This window comes from Eurypyga helias, unplaced genomic scaffold (assembly GCF_000690775.1).
Source record: "Eurypyga helias isolate BGI_N326 unplaced genomic scaffold, ASM69077v1 scaffold45385, whole genome shotgun sequence".
Taxonomy (NCBI): Eukaryota; Metazoa; Chordata; class Aves; order Eurypygiformes; family Eurypygidae; genus Eurypyga; species Eurypyga helias.
In genome coordinates, this window is record NW_010250357.1 from 53,242 (window position 1) to 72,240 (window position 18,999).

The following is an 18,999-nucleotide window of genomic DNA, read 5'->3' on the forward strand; positions in this document are numbered from 1 at the left end:
AATGGAATTTATAATGATGAAAGATTTTACACGTCTACTTTAAAAATGGATTTTAGAAGGAGCAAGCCTAAGCCACTGAAATAAAAACAAGCTGTGCTGTTTCATGACACCGGCTTGGAAGTTTTATAAGGTCTTGTAAAACGTAAGAAAGAATTTCTACAGTGCCCTGAACATTTTTGTAGAAAAAACTCAATTACGAGAGTGGCACCGAGCCAACTTCAATCAGCACAAATGCTGCTGGAAGGAGCGTCGGCACATCTCACGCTAAAATCACCTGCACAAACCCACAGGTGTGATATGGGTACCAAAAACATGGGATGAAGGTTCAGGGAGAACGTCGCTAAGCTTTTCTTTTTCTTTTTTTCCCATGAATAAGTTCTTCATTATTTTAATTAAATTGGCATAAATAGCAGAGGCCAATGGTTGAACACAACCATTAAATTTCACCTGAAGCTTAAGACAGAGCACAAAGGGAAGCAGGGTTGTTTAGGGGTGAGAGTGATTCTGTTCAGGCTTCATTTTGGAATGACTGTGGGCAGTGCCCACCTTTTCTTTCTCTCCTAACACAGGGTTAGGCCAAGAGTAACCAGAGCAGTGTTTTAACCACACCACGTAGACCTGCTCTGAGTAAATTAATCATTGACTATTTGGCAAACACAATTTACCGAACAGCTAATAAAGCCTGAAGTTAGCGTTTCTTTTGACAAAGTGAAACACGCTGTCTTCGTTTGGTAGGGACTTTGTGCTTGTGCTTTTTATTCCCTGGTGATAAAAGGTGACAATGTTGTAAATGGCTCTAAAATACTGTCAGTTTGTCTCAGCTATGGCTGTGGGTGACAAACTGTAGGGACAAGGCATTCAACACATTCCTCCTTTCAGTTCCTTGGATTTCTGCTGTATCGCCAGCAAGGATGTGGAATTGCCAATATCGGGATTGCTGCCTTTTGTGGTGTGAATGATCATGGGCTGCAGCCTGGACCGAGGCCAAAGAAGTCGTTTCATGTTTGCCAGCAAGCAGCCTTCAGAGAGCAAGAGCTTTCAATTGCTCTCAGCCTGGATGACTTTTAAACAGACAATCTCAATGTGGAGAACTCATTACCTTGATTAATTCCTGACCATCCAGATCCTGGTCAGTAATGGAGTTTTCTAAAAAAGTATTTCCTGGTTTTAGAGTGAGCTTGAATAAAGGTTCTAGAAATAGTTTACGCTGGTGATGGAGGAAGGACTGCTATTATATGCTTATCATTTATTCTTCCACAGAGGGCTCCTGGCATATTGAAAAGTTTCAAAGAACGGAATGGATTGGCTTGGCAGACCTGAAGAGCCTGAATTAATTCACTGGTCAGAGCATCTGAACACTGCTGCTGGGGAACAGCACAGCCAGCAACGTAAAGGGATGTCTGTTCAGCCTGAACGTAGTAAGTCCTTGACTTTGTACTTTTTCAGGCCCTTGAGCTCTTAGTTTAAATTACCTGCAGGGTCAATTAGCGGTAATTAATACATGGATGGAAAGATGGATTTGATACAATCTAATTTTAAGGAATTAGTATTAAAAGCAGGCGTTTGGTGTTTGTGTTAATTACCAAGATAGTCCTTTTCAGTATCATACAGTTTAAGAACTATGAGTGATGAGTGTATGTTCCAAGAGTTTTAACTATTTAGTACCATTCTGTGTGTTAATGTCCATGTGTCAGCGTGCACTGGGGGAGGCAAATTTAAGGTCCCTCATACCTGCCACTGGTTTTATATGAAGCTCATTACAAGTAATTAATTTCAAAGCTATTCAGTTTCTTAGTGAATAAAATAACTCCTCAAAGCTACAATCTCCTTCTCCCTCAAAAGGTGCTCAAACTGGTATTTCATATACCCTTATCTTGAAGTTGCTGTGTAAGACAGAGCTGCACTGGCATGTCTGGAGGCAGAAAAGGCAGAGATGTGCCACACTGCGGGGCAGCTCATGGTTCTGAGGAACCCTGCCTGCAGGATGCTCCAACAGGCAGAACTGGTGCTGGGAGGCAGCTCCTGCTGTTCCCTCTCATCTGCGGTAACTCCCGTCGGTCAGGCCATTACTGCCTGCCTGGAAGGGGGCTCAGGCATGTTCTCTGCTCTCCGGGACACACATTCTGACACAGGCATTTGTTGATAGCCCTTTTGTTCTGACCTGGGACAGATACACCAGGGCATCACTGCCCAGTATGCTGGGACCACAGAGCTCCTCAGCCCTTCCAGTGACCAAAATACGTACTGGAGGAGCACAAGCTGCAAGTCCAAGCCTGACTTTAAGTGTGTAACGTTTGGAACAAGGGAATTCATTAATATCATTTTATGTTGTACAGCTTTACACAATTCAGTTGAGGACAGAGGCCCTAATTGATTAAGGTTTCATAAGTAAGGGCTCGTAAAGTGATTTGGAGAAAAAGCAGTTAGGGATCGAGGTGGACTTTTAGAATTACTGTCTCAGGATAGAGCCTGAAATTCCTGTGTAGGCAACAACTGGAACCCTAGTTAAATGAATCGAACGAAGAGACCAGGTTTCTCCTAAGGGCAGTAAATATCAGTAACAACTCCATGCTACAAAGACTGATTCTGCTGTTCCTTTCTTTACTTCTAACTTTTGGTTTCAGACATGTAAATCAGTAATTAATTTCCACTGCATTCTTTTTGATAGGAATCCTGGGGGTTTTTTTAGATGATCAATTAGGATAAAAATACATAAAACACAGTTCAAATGCAGTGTTTCCAAAGATGGCTTTCTTTGGCTTTTATGGCTACACGCTTACCTCTGGGGTCAGTGCATTGTTATCTGATGTCTGACTCGACAGCAAAATATGTGTGAAACCATCTTCTTTCCGGACTACGATGTCCCTGAACCGGCAGTTACTTTCATTCTGACGTACGCTGTATCTTAGTCTCTTATCGAAGACATAGTCTTTCTCCCCATCTAGTTTCCGTTTCACAGTGCTGTGTAGATTCAAGCTTCCATTGGCCAGAGAAGAACCTTTCAGATGGAAAGAACCAAAGCACAATTATGTCCATACCTTCAGAGAAATGGAGCGATGCTTTCAGTTAGCTCAAGCACAGCTCAGCATTCACAACAGCCTCTACGTGATAAATCTAATAAATCAAAAACATGCCTGGCCAGTCACATGTGGCCTCACACCACTCTTACTCATTTATATTGCCACACGCAGCACTTCATGTTCTCTCTTCAGCCAGCCTCTAGATCCAAGAATTCTGCAGCACGTAGGACTGGTACTCTTAGCGGGACTGAGTTCTGCTTTGAAGATGAAAGCAATTGTATAGCAGTCTTTCATACATGTTTGGGGTGATCCCTGAGTTCTTAGTAACATTCTAATTCAGTTTTGGAATAGCCTGACGTGACAGGTTTAGTCCAAATCCCATCTTTCAAAGTTACGTTGTCCTTTCAGGGTGACCAGAAAGTCATTACTGGTTTCAAATGACAATGTGAACACAGTTGTTGCACATCTCCATGTGACAGTAAGTTAAGGGAGTTCTTCCTAAGCGGACGCAATGGGAATTCCCTCCCGTGTATCCCTGTGGTTAGTGTGAGAGGCAGTAGTTAGCCCTCCTCCTTGCTCTGATCCCAAGCTTCTGCTCATTACATTGTGCAGGAAAAATAACCACTGGCTTTTGACTAACATGTGAAGTTAATATGGGACTTTGTACCTAGAAAATATGAATGCTGAAGACATTTTGGAGGGCATCCAGCAGTAAGAAAACAGGGAACTGTGACAAGAAAGATATAGTTCCTCCTTAAAAACAAATGAGAGTATGTCAGTTTTAAGAGACAGTTGATTCAGACTTCCACTGTGTATGAACTGTAAACGACTACTTTGCTTATGTTTACAGTTCCTCTCTCATCATGACTGGTACCGACGCTGAGCCGGAATGGTGCAAATACCTTTACACGATCTGTTTGCAGGGCTCCTTTTCTAATGACACGTTCCACACTGTTGCCATTGAAAGTAAAGCAGAGACAGGTTGTTGAGGAACGGAGACTAAAGTCACTCTGTTCATAGAAAGAGTTTCCAAATCTGCTTTTGTTTAAATAGACATGAGCTCACAATACTCTGTATTTAAGAGCAGCCAAGAGATGAGTGAGAACACCTTTGTTTGCTCGTTCGTTACTCCTGCCAAAGCTGACCTGTTCCAGCTTCTGGTATCAAATAGCCAGGAATTTTTAAAGGGCAGATGACATGAATATTAGAATACAGATTTAAATTTTAGAGTTTAAATGACCATTATCCAATTAAAAAATACTCGGTTGGAACAGAACTGAATGGTGAATTCATAACAGGTTACTCTCTAAACCAGAATCACTCACTCTCAGTTTGGATTAGCTCTGTTTCAACTTGATGTTTATGTAGGTAACTGAGCTGCCTGGTATCTCTCAGCTGGCCGTGGCCTGTGGAGTTGTTCAGTGTGAGAAATGCCTGCACATGCACTGCAGTTCCGATACTTCACTGGTACATCATCTGCCCTCACCGTGTAATGTGTGTACACCTGTATCTGCACACAGAAATGCATGTTTGTTAAAAAGTCTGCTGTTTCAGTCAATCTTAAAATTCTTTTTCATCGGTAAATTGATACTATCTAAAGTATCACCTCTGTTATAGTAAATAAAGGATTCAACTGGTGCAATGCGAACAGTGACAAATATGAGATCATCCATTTGAAAAAAGAAGCATTTGAAGACAGCAGAATTTGACATTTGTTTTCTTGACAGGAATTATCTACAAGTGTAGAAACCGCCATGTGCTTGAATTTCAGAAATTATGAATAATTTCTTACGGCATGTTTCTTCTTTTTCATATGGTTTTGCTATGGCATATATTTTGACATGTATTCTTACAAAAATCAACTTGAGAAATTACTAATGGAAAGCTAATAGTCTTGGGAATAATATACTGAAACAAATTAATTATTTGATTAAGGCAGACTTTTAAATATTGCATTTTTATCTACTCAATCCTTACTATGTTGCTTGACCCAGCAACAACCTCCTAAGATGCAAAGTGTAAATAAAATCAGAGGCACAAATGAACACTGAATGGAAGATGTGTCAGACAACTGTACTGATTATCTACCCAGCAAAAACCTCCTAAGATGCAAAGTGTAAAGAAGTCATAAAATCAGAGGCACAAATGAACACTGAATGGAAGATGTGTCAGACAACTGTACTGATTATCTATCTAGTGCTGAAGATTATGCCACATCTATTTAAAATACATATGGTTAGAGAATAGCAGAACGAGATTAATTCACACAGATAATCCAGCTCAACAAAAAGCATCAGAGTAAGACTTTTTTGGTTATATTCTTCTTTGAGTAATTAAATATGTGATGTAAGAAACTACAGATCTTATTCAATATTTTAACTAGCTGACAGAAATTTAACTAGAGGAAGGAAAGATCTGAATTAAATATGAGAGAAACATAAATGGAAAGGTGTCATTTCCAAGAACAGATGATTAACAGAACAGCCCGCAGTGAGTAAATTGTTGTTCCGATGTTTGCTGTGCATCCCCGGGATCTACCTTAGTCTGATAAACTGGAGAAAACGATCAGCAGAACCCAGCGACAGCACTCAGGTGGACCCAGGACAATTTAGCGTGTCTGTTGCATGGATGTGATGGAGCTACGGAAGGTTTGCTCTCGAGCCACTAAAGCGTCCAGATTGTCTCTGGATGAGGGTTAACAGCTCAATGCAGGCTACAGGACCTTAATATGGCAAGATGAGAACTGACTGACACAGGAAAAAAGAGGCACTCTCAAAGCAATCTGTGCTGCCTGTGAAACAAATGAAGGATGACACTAATTAACTAAGGAAGCTCTAGGTACCTCTAACTGTGCTTTACTGGCTTAGTAGTGAGTATTTGATGGTCAGGCTAAGTACAAAAAGGAAACAGAACAGGAGAATATATTCCTTCCTTTACTGGGAGTTTAATCTAATTACTACCTTGTTTTTAATCAGCAGAACTTGTGCAGTACCTAAAAACACACTGATAATTAGAAGGTTCAGTATGTTTAAAGGGAACTTTCCCAGACCACTGGCACCGCTAGTAATCCTTCTCCAAGAATGGCAGTGAAGGATGCTGTTTAAGGAGAAAAGGCAGGCTTGGCCAATTTCCCCCAGTATCATCCCCAAGTGTTGCATAGCATTATGAGAGGATTCATCCTTCCCGCTTCCTTCAGTATTTGCTCGTGGACCTTTTCATGGATTTCTCTAATCCCTTCTGAGCCTGTTGATGCTGTCTGTCTCCACAGCCTCCTGTGGTATGAGCCTGAGAAGTTGTGTAGCCCCTCCACAGAGAAGTGTCTTTCATCTCCGCTTTTATCTGATGTTCTACCCGCTGCAGTGAGTGGTGCCCAGTTCCGCTATCGAGGGATTTAGTGAACAACAGTTCCGCATTTACTTTACCTGCGGCCTTGATGATTTTGTAAACTTTGATCATGTTCACCCTCAGCCTCCCGCTCTCCTAGCTGATGCCTCGTTTATCACTGTAATCCTCTGCATTTTAGTTGCCTGTCCCTGTATCTTCTCTAGTACTCCCCTACTCTCAAAGGGGACGACATGTAACGTTGTTACTGCTGCTGCTCTTGGGACTGCAAAGTGCCTCAAGACTCCAGACCGAGACGGAGACTCGCGCTCCATTATTCCAGGCTTTGCAGAAAACACATTAGTGTTAATTTATAGTTAATTTACAGTCTAGAAAGATGAGGCAGGCAGAGTAGGAGAGGAAAGAGAAAAGATCACAGAGCCTCAGATCATTCAATGCTTCGGAGGACTCGGATCTCCCCATCTCCTTCCACTGTTTCTACCCACCAGAACAGGACACCTCAAGCTACTGTAACTTTCCAACAGACCTTTTCTTAGCGTTTCATCACGGCCGGTTTAACGCCACCACCCGCCGTAGCGGTCCTCATGCTGGTACTAGCATGCAGGTAGGTCGCCATGCTGTGAGCTGATCTGGGGAGCTGTTCTGGCTGGAAACTCACTGCAGAACCAGTTAATTTTCAAACAGATCAGATTCACCTCGTAGCTTCAAGCGTACTATGGCTGAGGCAGGGAAAGGGATGGGAGTAACGACCAGGATATCACAGGACGGAAGGCTGGACTGTCCCTTTTGTTAGCAGCATGCGTTTGTACTGAATGATGAGGATCATGGGGCTAAGGCTTTAATCCTTCTAGGTGAACTAAACCCTGCTCCCTTACTCTCCCTGGGAAAACAGCGTGGCATTCCTCAGTCCTCCCAATAGCCTTTCTCTGTCTCCCTTCTGTCCTTCTTGTGGGTAACAGTTAATACTGTACATACTTAAAGGCAGTGTTCTGTTGATAATTTACTAATAATTTCAGACTTCTCCAGCGAAGGGAGCATCTGTAAGATATCTAAAAGCAATGAGTTTTTATCCAAACTGAGAAAGCAAGCATATTTGGTTGTCTTTTACTGCCAGTATTGCTCCAGAATAAATAAAACAGAACAAGCTAAAAAACCAAGAGGAAGCAGTGACTAAGTTCACAGAAAGTATTTAAATTAAGGGCACCATGAGACTACAAAGGTTTTTGTAATGGAGAAAAACAGTGGTTAGTGATACATGACAAGCAAAAATTCTTCAGCAGATGGTACAGACATAGAGTGATGTAGAAAAGGGAAAATGTTTTTTGATGCTGTCAAGAAACTTGACAAAACAATCACTCTCAATTACAGTATCTGGAAGCAACAGAAATGTGATAACAGAAGACAACAAATACCGTCAGAAAGAACAGTATTGTAAGCTCCTGGGAGCATCAGTGGATCTTCTACCACAATTTTTCAACATTTTCCAATTTGCAAACCCTTAAATAACTGTCAGTAGAGATGACTATCCTCTCCTTATGATGGGCTGCGTAGAAGGGAGGAGCAAGGCTTTGATAAGAAAGGTCTGTCCCAACTTCAGCAAGGGTCCAGGCCTCCAAAAAGGTGCATCTAAGATTCTGTACACACATCTGTAGGTAGACAGCCATCCTTCTGGGGTAAACAGCTTCCTGGTGGGAGTTCTATGTACAGGTTGAGCAGGAAACACTTGTACCCAAGTGGATATATACACAAAACCAAACACACTGGTGGAAGTCTATTAAAGGGGTCACCAAAAACTAGTTTTCAAATAGCTACTATTTGTTTCAACAGAACTGGAGTATGACAGATAAACAAAACAGGTATTTTTTGATTAGTTATAGTATATAAATTACTAATTATATTGCTTGGTTCAATACATTGGTAGTTAAACATCATTATAGTATGAAAGAATACTGATTCGAGTTGATGGGTTTTGGAGGCACTGACAGCAGAGCTGAGCCTACAGCTGCGTTTTCACATTGTGGGGAATTCCTGAGTTTTCCAAATCTAAGCTTTAACTCAAGATCAACTTAAAATTTCTGTGTACATTTGCTGTGCACTCTTAGACTTAGCTGACATTCATCTGGGCTCCATACAGGTGATCTCAAAGCTGACAGAAATGTCTGCTTCATCCGATTCTGCATGGGGCTGCCCTGCATGGGGCTGCCCGGAAGCCACAGCTTCCAGGAGCCAAACCCATGCCCTCCAGGCTCACTCTTTGTTCTACATGCAGTGCCTGGAAGCCCTGCGAGTGTTGATGGGGCACGCTGGGCTTGTGACTTCCAGACTGTGGCAGACTGCCTGAAACCTCTGGCATAGCTGGCTGCCTCAGAGCTAAATGTGGGAGTCCTGCCAAGCAGACTGCCACATTGCTCCTGGTCTCAAGGGACAAAGCCTTGGGACTTTGGCTCAGATTTGGAGAAAGTTTTGAAACCCAAGATTCTTTGGAATGAAACTTCTATTATTCAACAAATAGGCATTTTTCTCTGAAACTTCCTTCATTTGTAATTTGTAAAATTTCTGGCCAGTTTTAGTGGCCTCCTATGCTTTTTGTGGTATTAACAGGACACATGGCAGAGTCACACTGGCACCTTCTGTGCTCTTCCTTCTGAAGGCGAGTATGGAGGCAGTTCAGCCAATTGGTGGACTTACTAAAGAGTCATGTGAGTGTCTTCAATTTGACATTTCAAATGATGCAAATTCCTCTATCAGGAAATGTCGCTTCTCTCAAGCTTGTAGGGGAAAAAAAAGCACCTAATATTTTTATTTTGACCCTTTTTCACCAGTTTCTCTCTGCTCTCACTTTGGTAGTCTCATCTCTGTAGTTTTTTCCGCTGTGCGTGTGCTGGGTATCACGAAACAAGGCTGAAGGGATTTCTGACCTTGGCAGTGCTGCTGAGTATGGGTTTTTCAGACAAGAACCAGGTAGAGATTTAAAGATCTCTTACTTTTGCCTACAGGGAGGTCAGAATACAAGGGAGAAAGGACAGCAGAGTACATACAGAAGTGAGGGATCTGGAGAATGCAAAAACCCTCCTAAAGAAACAAAGGAGCTGCATACATCACTTCTTAGGCCAGGAGCGCTCTGTACAGGGCAGAACTTGTGGCTGCTCAGGCAAAGCTCAACTCAGAGCTGTCTAACAGGGGTTACTCAGAGAGGGGCTGGTGGATGCCACTAGCCAGCTCCTGCGTGGACAAATGGAAGGCTCATTTGACCGTACAGTTCTTTGTAGCCCTTTAGTTATTAATTAAAAAAACTCCCCAAGCCTCTAAAATATGGGAATTAATGCATGTTAAAGATGCGCTTTGTATCAAAACTTCCCCAATGAATAAAACAAATGAGTAAAAAAACTTCATTAGAAACAGTAACAGAGCAGAGCAAATAACCTCATACACATCTGCAATTTGAAAGGCAAGTCTTTTTAAAGCAGCAGGTAACTTTTCCAGCAGTCTCGTATGAGCTCAAACTCCTCAAAACACAAAAGCCTCCCCTCTCACTGACATCATCTGGGCTACTTATGCATTTAAAGCTGGCCACAGATTTTGCTGCCTTGTGAGTCTTTAACAAGATACTGGATGTCTGGATTGAAAAACCCCAGCAGTTACAGGGTGTAAGCAATCAGACCATACAAGGTCAGGTCCACTTCCCAAATCATGTAGCATTTTCCAGGTTGCCAGTAGGGTAGAAAATGGAACGCGGGGTGACAGAATTTATGTTGTCTTTTAAAAAGTTTCTGGCAGGGCGATTCACAAGAAGCTGTTAAGGAAATGAGTGCTATCATGGGCTACAGAAAGTGCCTAATAAAAATAAATAATTGGAACAAATGGTTACTTTTCATCATGTCAAATGATTAGTAGTTGGCTCCCCCAAGGATCCACGGAAGGATTAGTTTATTTAATGTACGCATTGATGAACTGGGAAGAGAAGTATGAGAGGAAAATTTGAAGACAATACAAAGTAAGCAGAGTGAAAACTGGGAAAGATTTTGAAGAGCTTCACTGAGTCATAAGAAAAAGGTGAATTGGCAACAGTAAAGCAGATTAAATGCGTAATGAAAGGAATCATACATATAGCTGAGTTCTAAATTAACTATTACCAGCAAGGAAAAAACCCCTAAGAGCAACTGTGTATCACTCAGTAAAAACCTTTCTGCAGTGTGGAACAGCAGAAAAAATAATTCTCAAAAGGTTGTATTGCCACTATGGCAGTAAGCGGTGGGAAATCATTTGGAACAGCTCCTGCTGGTTTTAAATGTATTAAAAAAACCCCTCACACACCAAAGGCGTGTGGATACTGAAACACAAGAGGACACTGAAAACCACCAGGACTCTGGAAAGACTTCCACGTGGTTGGAAGGCTGAAAAGGCTGGGACTGCCTACAGATGGACAGGCTGTCACCCTCTTCATCCTTCCTTACACCGACAAGCGCTTATTCAGTGAAAGGAAAGGTCAAAACACCCCAAACAAAACCCCAACTCCAAAACCATATCAGATAAAATACGCATCTCATTGTTAACTCCTGGAGATTACTGCCACAAAACCTCATTGAAGCGTTAAGTTTGGGAGGATTAAAGAAGCAAAAAAAAAAATTGGACACTTATAGATAATGAGCTACTTAGCTGTATTAAACTTCACAGTATTTTAGAGAGAACATAAACCTTTTTTCTTTGAGAATTAAACCTGTCAGTAACTATGGGGATTAGAAAGAAATTTCTCCTACAGACAAGTTGTCTTGTTCACTTCAAGGCTGTTTGTACCTTCCCTTAAAGTATGTCTTGTGACTTCCCGATGTGACCAGTCAGAGACAAGGACCTGGCCGTTCTGAGCACTCAGGAGTATCATCCACATGAATACTGAGGAACTCAAATGTTATTCAGACACACTTACCAGCATACTTTAGGAAAAGTGGTATTAATTCTGGTTCTAAAATAATCCTGATCTTCCTAGACCACTGGGCCTGAGCACACTTACCAGAGAAGTGCTTTGTCACCTGGTGATACACAAAGGCAACGTTGCAGTAATCTACATCCCTCCATGTCATTCCTACTCTGTGCCTTGCCATGATTTCCGCACAAGGACTTTACACTGCAAAGGCATGCGACAAAGCCCACACTGCTTCACGTCATCCGTGGGAAACGGAAGGAGAGAAGCCAAATGGTGCAATATATGGGGAAAGAGCGTGCAACTTGCCTATGTGCTTCTCAACACATCACTGCTGTACACGACAGTAATCTTTCCATGAGTCGACCCTATTACCTCCCTCCCCTCCCAAAAACTGTAGTAGTTTAAATCACATACCAATTCCATTCACAACAGCTGAATCATTACTAACTTCCAACACGCTGGGCAAATTCTGTTCTCCTTCATGATCATTTAAATCCATGTTTTGCTGTTGTGAGCCATTCCCAAAATGTCTAGAATCTTTTTCATGACTGCCATCTCCATTCTGAAGACCATTATGTGGCTTTTTCAGTGGCATGATCTGTAAACCGCTGGGAGTAGTTCGGTAAGTCACAGTTTTAGCAGCCCTGTCATTAGCAGATGCTGGCTTTGCTGCGTATCCTCTTTTCTGTTTTTGAAGAGACGGATTAATTCTCTTCCTTTTGTGAGTTGACCCTTTAGACTTCCCAGACTCAGAAGGTCTATGTGCTATCTTCTCAACAGATGACCCTCGGCTTTCCCGTAAGAATTTTGGAGCGCTGGCCTGTTTCCCATGTCTCGATCGCTTTTCTCTAGTAACATGCAGTCCATTGAACTCATCAATAAATTCCTCACAATGTAGCAGGTGATGTTCAGGTTCCCAGGTGTCTTCATTGCTTCCGTACCCTTTCCACCTGATGAGATATTCCCATTTGCCCTTCTTGTTCTTCCTTTTGTCTACAATTCTCTCCACCTGAAAGGAAGAAGAGTCGTATTAGAAAGGAAAAGAGTTTGGTCATGGAAACAGTGCTCTTCATTTAGAGCTGGGAAGGCCCCCCAGACACTGTAAAGGCAAGGCTGTATTCATGGGATTCGCCTAAAATACGAACTGACTCTGACATGGAAAGCCTACCCAGGCTAGCCAAAACGTAGCAGCCAGTTTTACAGATCCAAATTTTCCTTACTTACACAGGATACAGTCCAACACCATATTGCCACTGGATCCTATATAGACCACGCTGACTGCTGCCGAGAACCTACCTGGTGCGTGTAGAAACCACCTGACGTAACGCTTAGGAATCAGTGTTACATGTTTCTGTTGGACAAAGAATTCCCATGGACAGAGCTGGAAATGCAGGAGAGGAACGCACAACCCCAGCGGTATTTTGACAGCAAGGCCTTTCCCCTTCGGCAAACATGAAAAAGAGACATAACACCTGATCAAATCTGATCTGGGAATCCACAATAGCCCCAGTGTGAAGACACAGGAGAGTCTGAATATCATTAATGAAAATGGGATTGTAGAGTGGGACTATTCCTGCTACATTCCTCAGCTACGTCTTTTTTAAACGTGCTAAATACAGCATCTTCTGCTGTACTGTCAGTCAGTTGCTGATCGTTCTCCTGAATCCACACATGCATTATCCCTATAAACATCCCTGGGTCTCTAAACTATCTTGAACACAGAACCGACGCTAACAAATTACAGTGTTTTACACCCAAGATCTTACTTGCAGTAGCGTACATCCACTTGGATACTTCCACTGTATAAAAAGTCCTATTTTTTATGAATGCAGTATTTGAGTAAATACACACAAGTTGTGAGTGAACCAATTTAAATGAAAAAAGCAAATTAAAGGCACAAAGGCAGGCTTCTTAGGCAGAAGTAATGGATTTCAGGAACCTATGCTAAGGAATGTCAGTTTAAGGAACATTTCTGCACCAAGGGATAAGGGAGTGTATCAGGACTGCAGACTGAATGGGAATTATCATAGAATCCCAGAATGGTTTGGGTTGGAAGGGCCCTTAAAGCCCATCCAGTTCCACCCCCCCTGCCATGGGCAGGGACACCTTCCACTAGACCAGGTTGCTCCAAGCCTCATCCAGCCTGGCCTTGGACACTGCCAGGGATGGGGCATCCACAGCTTCTCTGGGCAACCTGTCCCAGTGCCTCACCACCCTCTGCGGGAAGAACTTCTTCCTGACATCTAATCTAAACCTCCCCGCTTTCCATTTAAACCCGTTACCCCTTGTCCTGTCACTACAGGCCCTTGGAAAAAGTCCCCCCCAGCTTCCTTGTAGCCCCCTACAATTAACAGTATCATGCTGTTGTGGAAAACCGACTGTACGACTGAAGAATCTCTGTGCCACCTCAGCACTGGCAAGATCTCAGCTAGAGGGAGAGTGCGTATGCAAAGCCAAGCACCATCATCGGACAGCAAGTCATGGGTGTAAACTGCACAAGAGAAATTTAGATCGAGTTGACAGGAAACGTAGTGTCAGTACTGAGAATTAATGGTAAAGTAGGGAAGGGATGGAGGGCTTTTGGAACAAACAGGTTTTGTTAGCCATGAGAAGTCATGGCTGGAAAATCAGATTGTGATGAGAAAACCTTCTGAAGTCTCTCCCAAGATTTATCTTCTGATTCTTTAATTTTAATTTAAAAAAAAAAAAGATGGCTTTTGAAGGATGAAGATGCCACTAATGAAAAAAAAAATCCTTATAGTTAACCAAAAGCCCTACTGTTAACTTAGAAAAATAAATACGTGCATAGCCAATGTAATAGTTTTCACTGCTCTTCAAAAAAACCATCTGACGTGAAGAACAAGAGTGGAATCTGTATGGAGAATTTAACCTTGAAGAAGGGCAACCACAGCAGTGTAAGTAATTGTTCTTTTTAGGTCCCCTGTTAGCGCAAACCCATGGATTAATTCTGTCTGTTCACTGGCTGGAACTGCACATTCACAGAAATCTTGGTGGGTTCCCCAAAGGAGTCTAAGGGTAATTAGCAACTAAACATTGTGCTTCTCTCTCGGTGCACTGACACGGGAACTGTGCTGAGATGTGTGTGTCTGAGTCACAGCGGGCAGCTTTCCTCCCTCTCCACGGCCGCCTCCCCAACAGCTCGCTCCCGAGCGCTCTCACCCCGGCTCTGCAGAACCACTGCAGACGCTAAGCAAGGTCTCTGCTCTGAATTCAGCACAGTGCCCATCCGGGCTGCTCAGGGTGGCAAAGCAGGCTCAGTCTAGGCGAGTTTGAGATCATTTATCTGAAAAGAGGGAAAAGTCCTCACAAAACATGAACTGGTAATATTTTTGTCCTCCTCTGGGACGTGTGGCTTTCAACTGTCAAACCAACGGACTTACTATGATCTTGTAACTTTACAGAGAGCAGCTGTCCTGATTATCCCTGGCTTTAAAATACTTCGCATCTCCTGTCCAGGAGTAGCCAGGAAGACTGTACATTGAACCGTGGCACTCTGCAGAGGCTGTGGGCTGTCTGTGGATTTGTTACTTTAATTACTGCAGTTCACTATCCTGAGGAGTGAAACACATCTATGGATGTTCTGGGGAAACAACTGAATGGCTGCTAAGCTCAGCAGACCACAGCTATCATTACTGGAGAGATTTTGGTTCAGTGCTATTCTGTCTCTACCAGCTGAACCACACACGCACTCCCCTCCCTTTTTAATTCAGCTTGGGCTTGGAACACTCTGCGTCAGGTTGATGCTACCTCCGAGTAAATTCTGTCCTTCTTTTGAGGGATTACACCAGTTGCATTCCCCACTTGCTGACTGAAGGAAGAACCTCAGAAAGGACGGACAAGTACCTTGCCATTTGCAGAATCACATACACAACCCACCTCTTCAACCTCACCTTCTTTCACTTGTCCATCTCTAATGATGGTGATTTCTCATTTTCACACTGCTGCTCTACTACGAGGAGGCAAGGTGAAGGGAAGGGGTTTCTTGGAGACCGTTTTTTAATATGGAAGACACTCCATACTTATTTTGGTGATGAGGCATTGTGCATTTCAATTAAGAGGATAAAGGGAGAAAACATAAGTGGTCTTTGTTCCTGGGAAACAAAATACTGGTGATGGAGAATGTGATTTAGCAGTTTAACACATCATGAAGGGAGAATAAAAGAATGTATGAAATTGGGTCAAATTTAATAAATGGTTTCAGAAAAAACATTCAGAAAGCAAATATATTTGGGAAAGATTAAGCATTTCCTCACAGCATTTCAGAAGAAAACTATCAATGTTTCACTTCAATTTGACTAACAAAACTAAAATAAAGAGTGACTAAATAAAATCAAGACAAAATGTTTTGTTTCTGGTCAACCCCCTTTTCAGTTTATTGTTTTGCTTTGGAGAAAATGAAAAAAATGTGTGTTGTTCCAAAATGAGTTGTTTTCCTCAAGTTTTTTTGGTTCAGCCATCATACCCACTGGCTTGACAAATGATGCATAAGAAGTCTGAGCAGATATTTGCTTTGTCCTCATTACCACCTCATTGTTCATGACTGAATGCATTTGAGGGTAGTATCAAACATACTTGACCTCTCAATGTGGTCCCTTTTCTTTCTTGGAGCTTTAAATTCATCACTGATACTTATTCCCCTGAGTGCCACTGTTTCCCTTCACTGCATCACTACTACCCACACCTAGTGCCCTCTGTCCGTCTGTCCTATTCCCCGTCCGCCGTGATAGAGAACACTACTGTTCCGGCTTCTCACGATGTGTATCTGTTTTAACGGGGGCTGCATTTACCTAAGGTTACACAGATTCCTACGAGTCTTCTTAATGAGAAACAATTCTGCGGCAGCTAGTGGCTAACAGAAAGAACACTTTCATTCCTTCCCTAGCATAAGCAACACACAGTTCTGAGAATATGAAGAAACTGTTATGGCTTCAGTGTCTGATTTTCCATTTTCCCCCTCAGTTCTGTCCTCAATGAGAACTGAGTAACATCTTCCCAAAAGTGACCTCGGTAGGTAGTGTTTGCCAAATCCTTGAATTCACTGTGTTTGGTTTGGAAAACAAAGTAGGTAAATTTAATAAAAGTGGAATGACTGCAAACAAGGTTTGTGGGGGTATCACAGTTAAGGAGTGTGAGAATTGACATACACCATTACTTGCCTGGATTCTCTCTCCCTGCCCCTCCTGGCTAATTCTGGCTAAACTGAGGTGTTGATGTTACCGCAGAAATACATTTAAAGACAACAAATAGAATGAGACTGTGGCATCTGTGCAAATGGATTTGCAACACACCTCTTCGCTCCCCACTAGCCTTAAACCTGGTTCTGTACATGGCTGCACCAATTAGGATGAAAGTCATAAATAAAAGCCTTTAAAAAAAGTTCTGTATTCTAAATTTAATGTGAAATAAAACCAATGTGAATAAATTATAGTGCAAATATGTAGAGCTTCATAAACTTAGTGCTGTGATCTGGGGATCAAGTGCTTATATATGCAGAGTAAAACACACACACATCTTCATCCACTGAAGATTCAGGGTCAAAATCACCCATTTAACACCGCAGTTATCATCCCCTTATCAAAAAGAATCTAGGCTAAGTTAAAAAGGGGTAATTCCTACTGAATTATTTCTACAGATACAACTGTGAAGTCGGAGCCCAATATACTGATCTCACAGTTCACAGGAGCTCTACAGAGCATAAACAAAAATCCTGATGTTCCCAGAAAACACCTTCCAGGAGATCAGTAAACTTCCAGAAAGGTCTGGAAGACTGCGTATCTGCTTAGTGATCTCCAAAATAAGTACATGTCATCTCCCTTCCTGCCATGCATGTATCTACGTAAACAATTTACACTGTGATCTGTGATGCTCAGATGGTCTCAGTTAGTGCAGTGTACAGAGCAGCAGACAGACTTCACGACATACACTAGAAAAACTTCTTTTCATTACTATAAATTACAGGACTTGCATTGTTTCATGCGTCTTTTTTCATTGGAGGTCTTTGTCCCATGTTGTGCCTCAGGGTGTTGGAAGGGTATTTGAAGAAAGTGCCAAGGAAAAAGGCAGCAAGAGATTTCTGAGAGATAAAGGCCATCTGATTCAGCATGTTTGTCTGAAAAATTCATTGCTGCCCTTCCTTCCTCCTTTTTGTTACCTTGCTTTAAGAAATAATGTGTTTCATTAGCTGTAAATCTCTTGCTTGCTTGCAGTTCTAACTTATTCATGTTTCTCCTGTATTTGTGATTTCTCAAAATCTGGTAATTGGAGCGTTTGTCCCAGATGTATAAAAAATACGCCACTGTATCTTCTAAATTCACGTTAGAAAAATAACAGTGGGATGGGTGCTGGGGATCTCTTCAGAGTCTGACCCACAGTTTAAAACCAGAGTGGATCCAATCAATGTGCCAGCTATGAACCTCCCCCCACGGCCCAGTAGTAAATTACCTGGAAGGTCAAAATGAAAGCGAAAGGGCTAGATAGTCATGAAAATGAAAGGGAAGACGTCCTTGATCTGAACTATTCACAAGCAAACCATCAAACGACATCTCCCAGGAAGTTCAGTGAACACCCTGTTAATGCCAAGATACTGCTTTTTCTTCTCTCCCCTTTTTCTCTTTTCAAGCAGACAGATTTCTCATTTTCTGCAATCTTCTCAGACTCAGAAGAGGTGTTAAACTTGCTAGGGAAATCCTGGAAGTTCTGCATTTTCACTGGAAAAAGCCTATTGGCTTCATCTTACACCTGGTTGCAAACCACTGCGCTCGGTACACGTGTGCTCCAACACATACACGGGAGGATTTACGACAGAGCAAGTGCGCGCTGTGAAGCCTCCTGCTGCTCCCCGCATGTGCGCCTGCCGCTTTGATCCTCCTCTCCCGACAGCCACCAACACTGCAGAGTTCCTGCTTTCTGCTCCCATGGCCCAGGCTTACACAGGGAACCAGAAGCACGCTGCAAGTTAACTGTATCTTACAGTAGTGATGTAGCAATTAGTAATTCCAGCCAGAAGTGGCATTTTCACACACCTAAGACTTTCTGGGCCCAGCATTTTGCCTGTGTAAGTACAGTTAGGGCCCTTCCCTGGCATCCAGGTATTCTAAGCCTTGCTCCGTGTTTCCGCAAGCAACATGATTTCCTCTTTGTGAGGGTCCTGCTGGCAGAAGGAGCTTGGCCTCATTACCAGTTTAGAGCAAACGAAGCCCTGGCTGATAGCCTGCAGAAACACAGCCAACCACAGCTTCCACGCAGGTTTCACATCTCTAGTCACCTTCTGCCACTTCCCTTGGAAGTCCCACCTTGGGCTGAGATTCAGTCTTGCTGGAACTGAAATTCTGGTCCAGTCCCATAGCTGTTATTTCTGCCTCTTCTGAAAAGGGGTTGTGAGAACTGCCCTGGTTGTGTTTCCCACCTCGGTGCTGGTTGTCCCTGTTGCTGACTCTACTACTAACAGAACCCATTTTCGCGCCCTTGGTTTCTCTTGTCTTGTTTCCTGCAGCTCTCTCCTGGTCAGAACGTACAGCACCACATCTCCCAGTCTGCTACAGCCAGTTCACCCTCCCACCATAAATTTACGGATGTAATCTAAACCACTTGCTTTTATTAGGCTATTCATGTGTGTAAACAGTACCTGTGGTGGAAGTGCCACAATCACTGGGGGTTTTGGAGCAAACAGGAATAATAGTATATGTAAGAATTTTG

The 18,999-nt window shown here is 42.6% G+C and overlaps 1 protein-coding gene across 1 annotated transcript in view; it reads right to left on the reverse strand.

Moving 5' to 3' along the window:
- CDYL2 (chromodomain protein, Y-like 2) overlaps positions 1-18,758 on the reverse strand; it is a 30,344-nt gene extending 11,586 nt beyond the window's left edge. The window contains 3 exon segments of the mRNA XM_010151651.1: positions 2,781-2,998; positions 11,698-12,292; positions 18,597-18,758. Of these exon segments, the coding sequence (XP_010149953.1) occupies positions 2,781-2,998; positions 11,698-12,292; positions 18,597-18,758 (975 nt within the window).
- Positions 18,759-18,999: the final 241 nt, after the last annotated feature.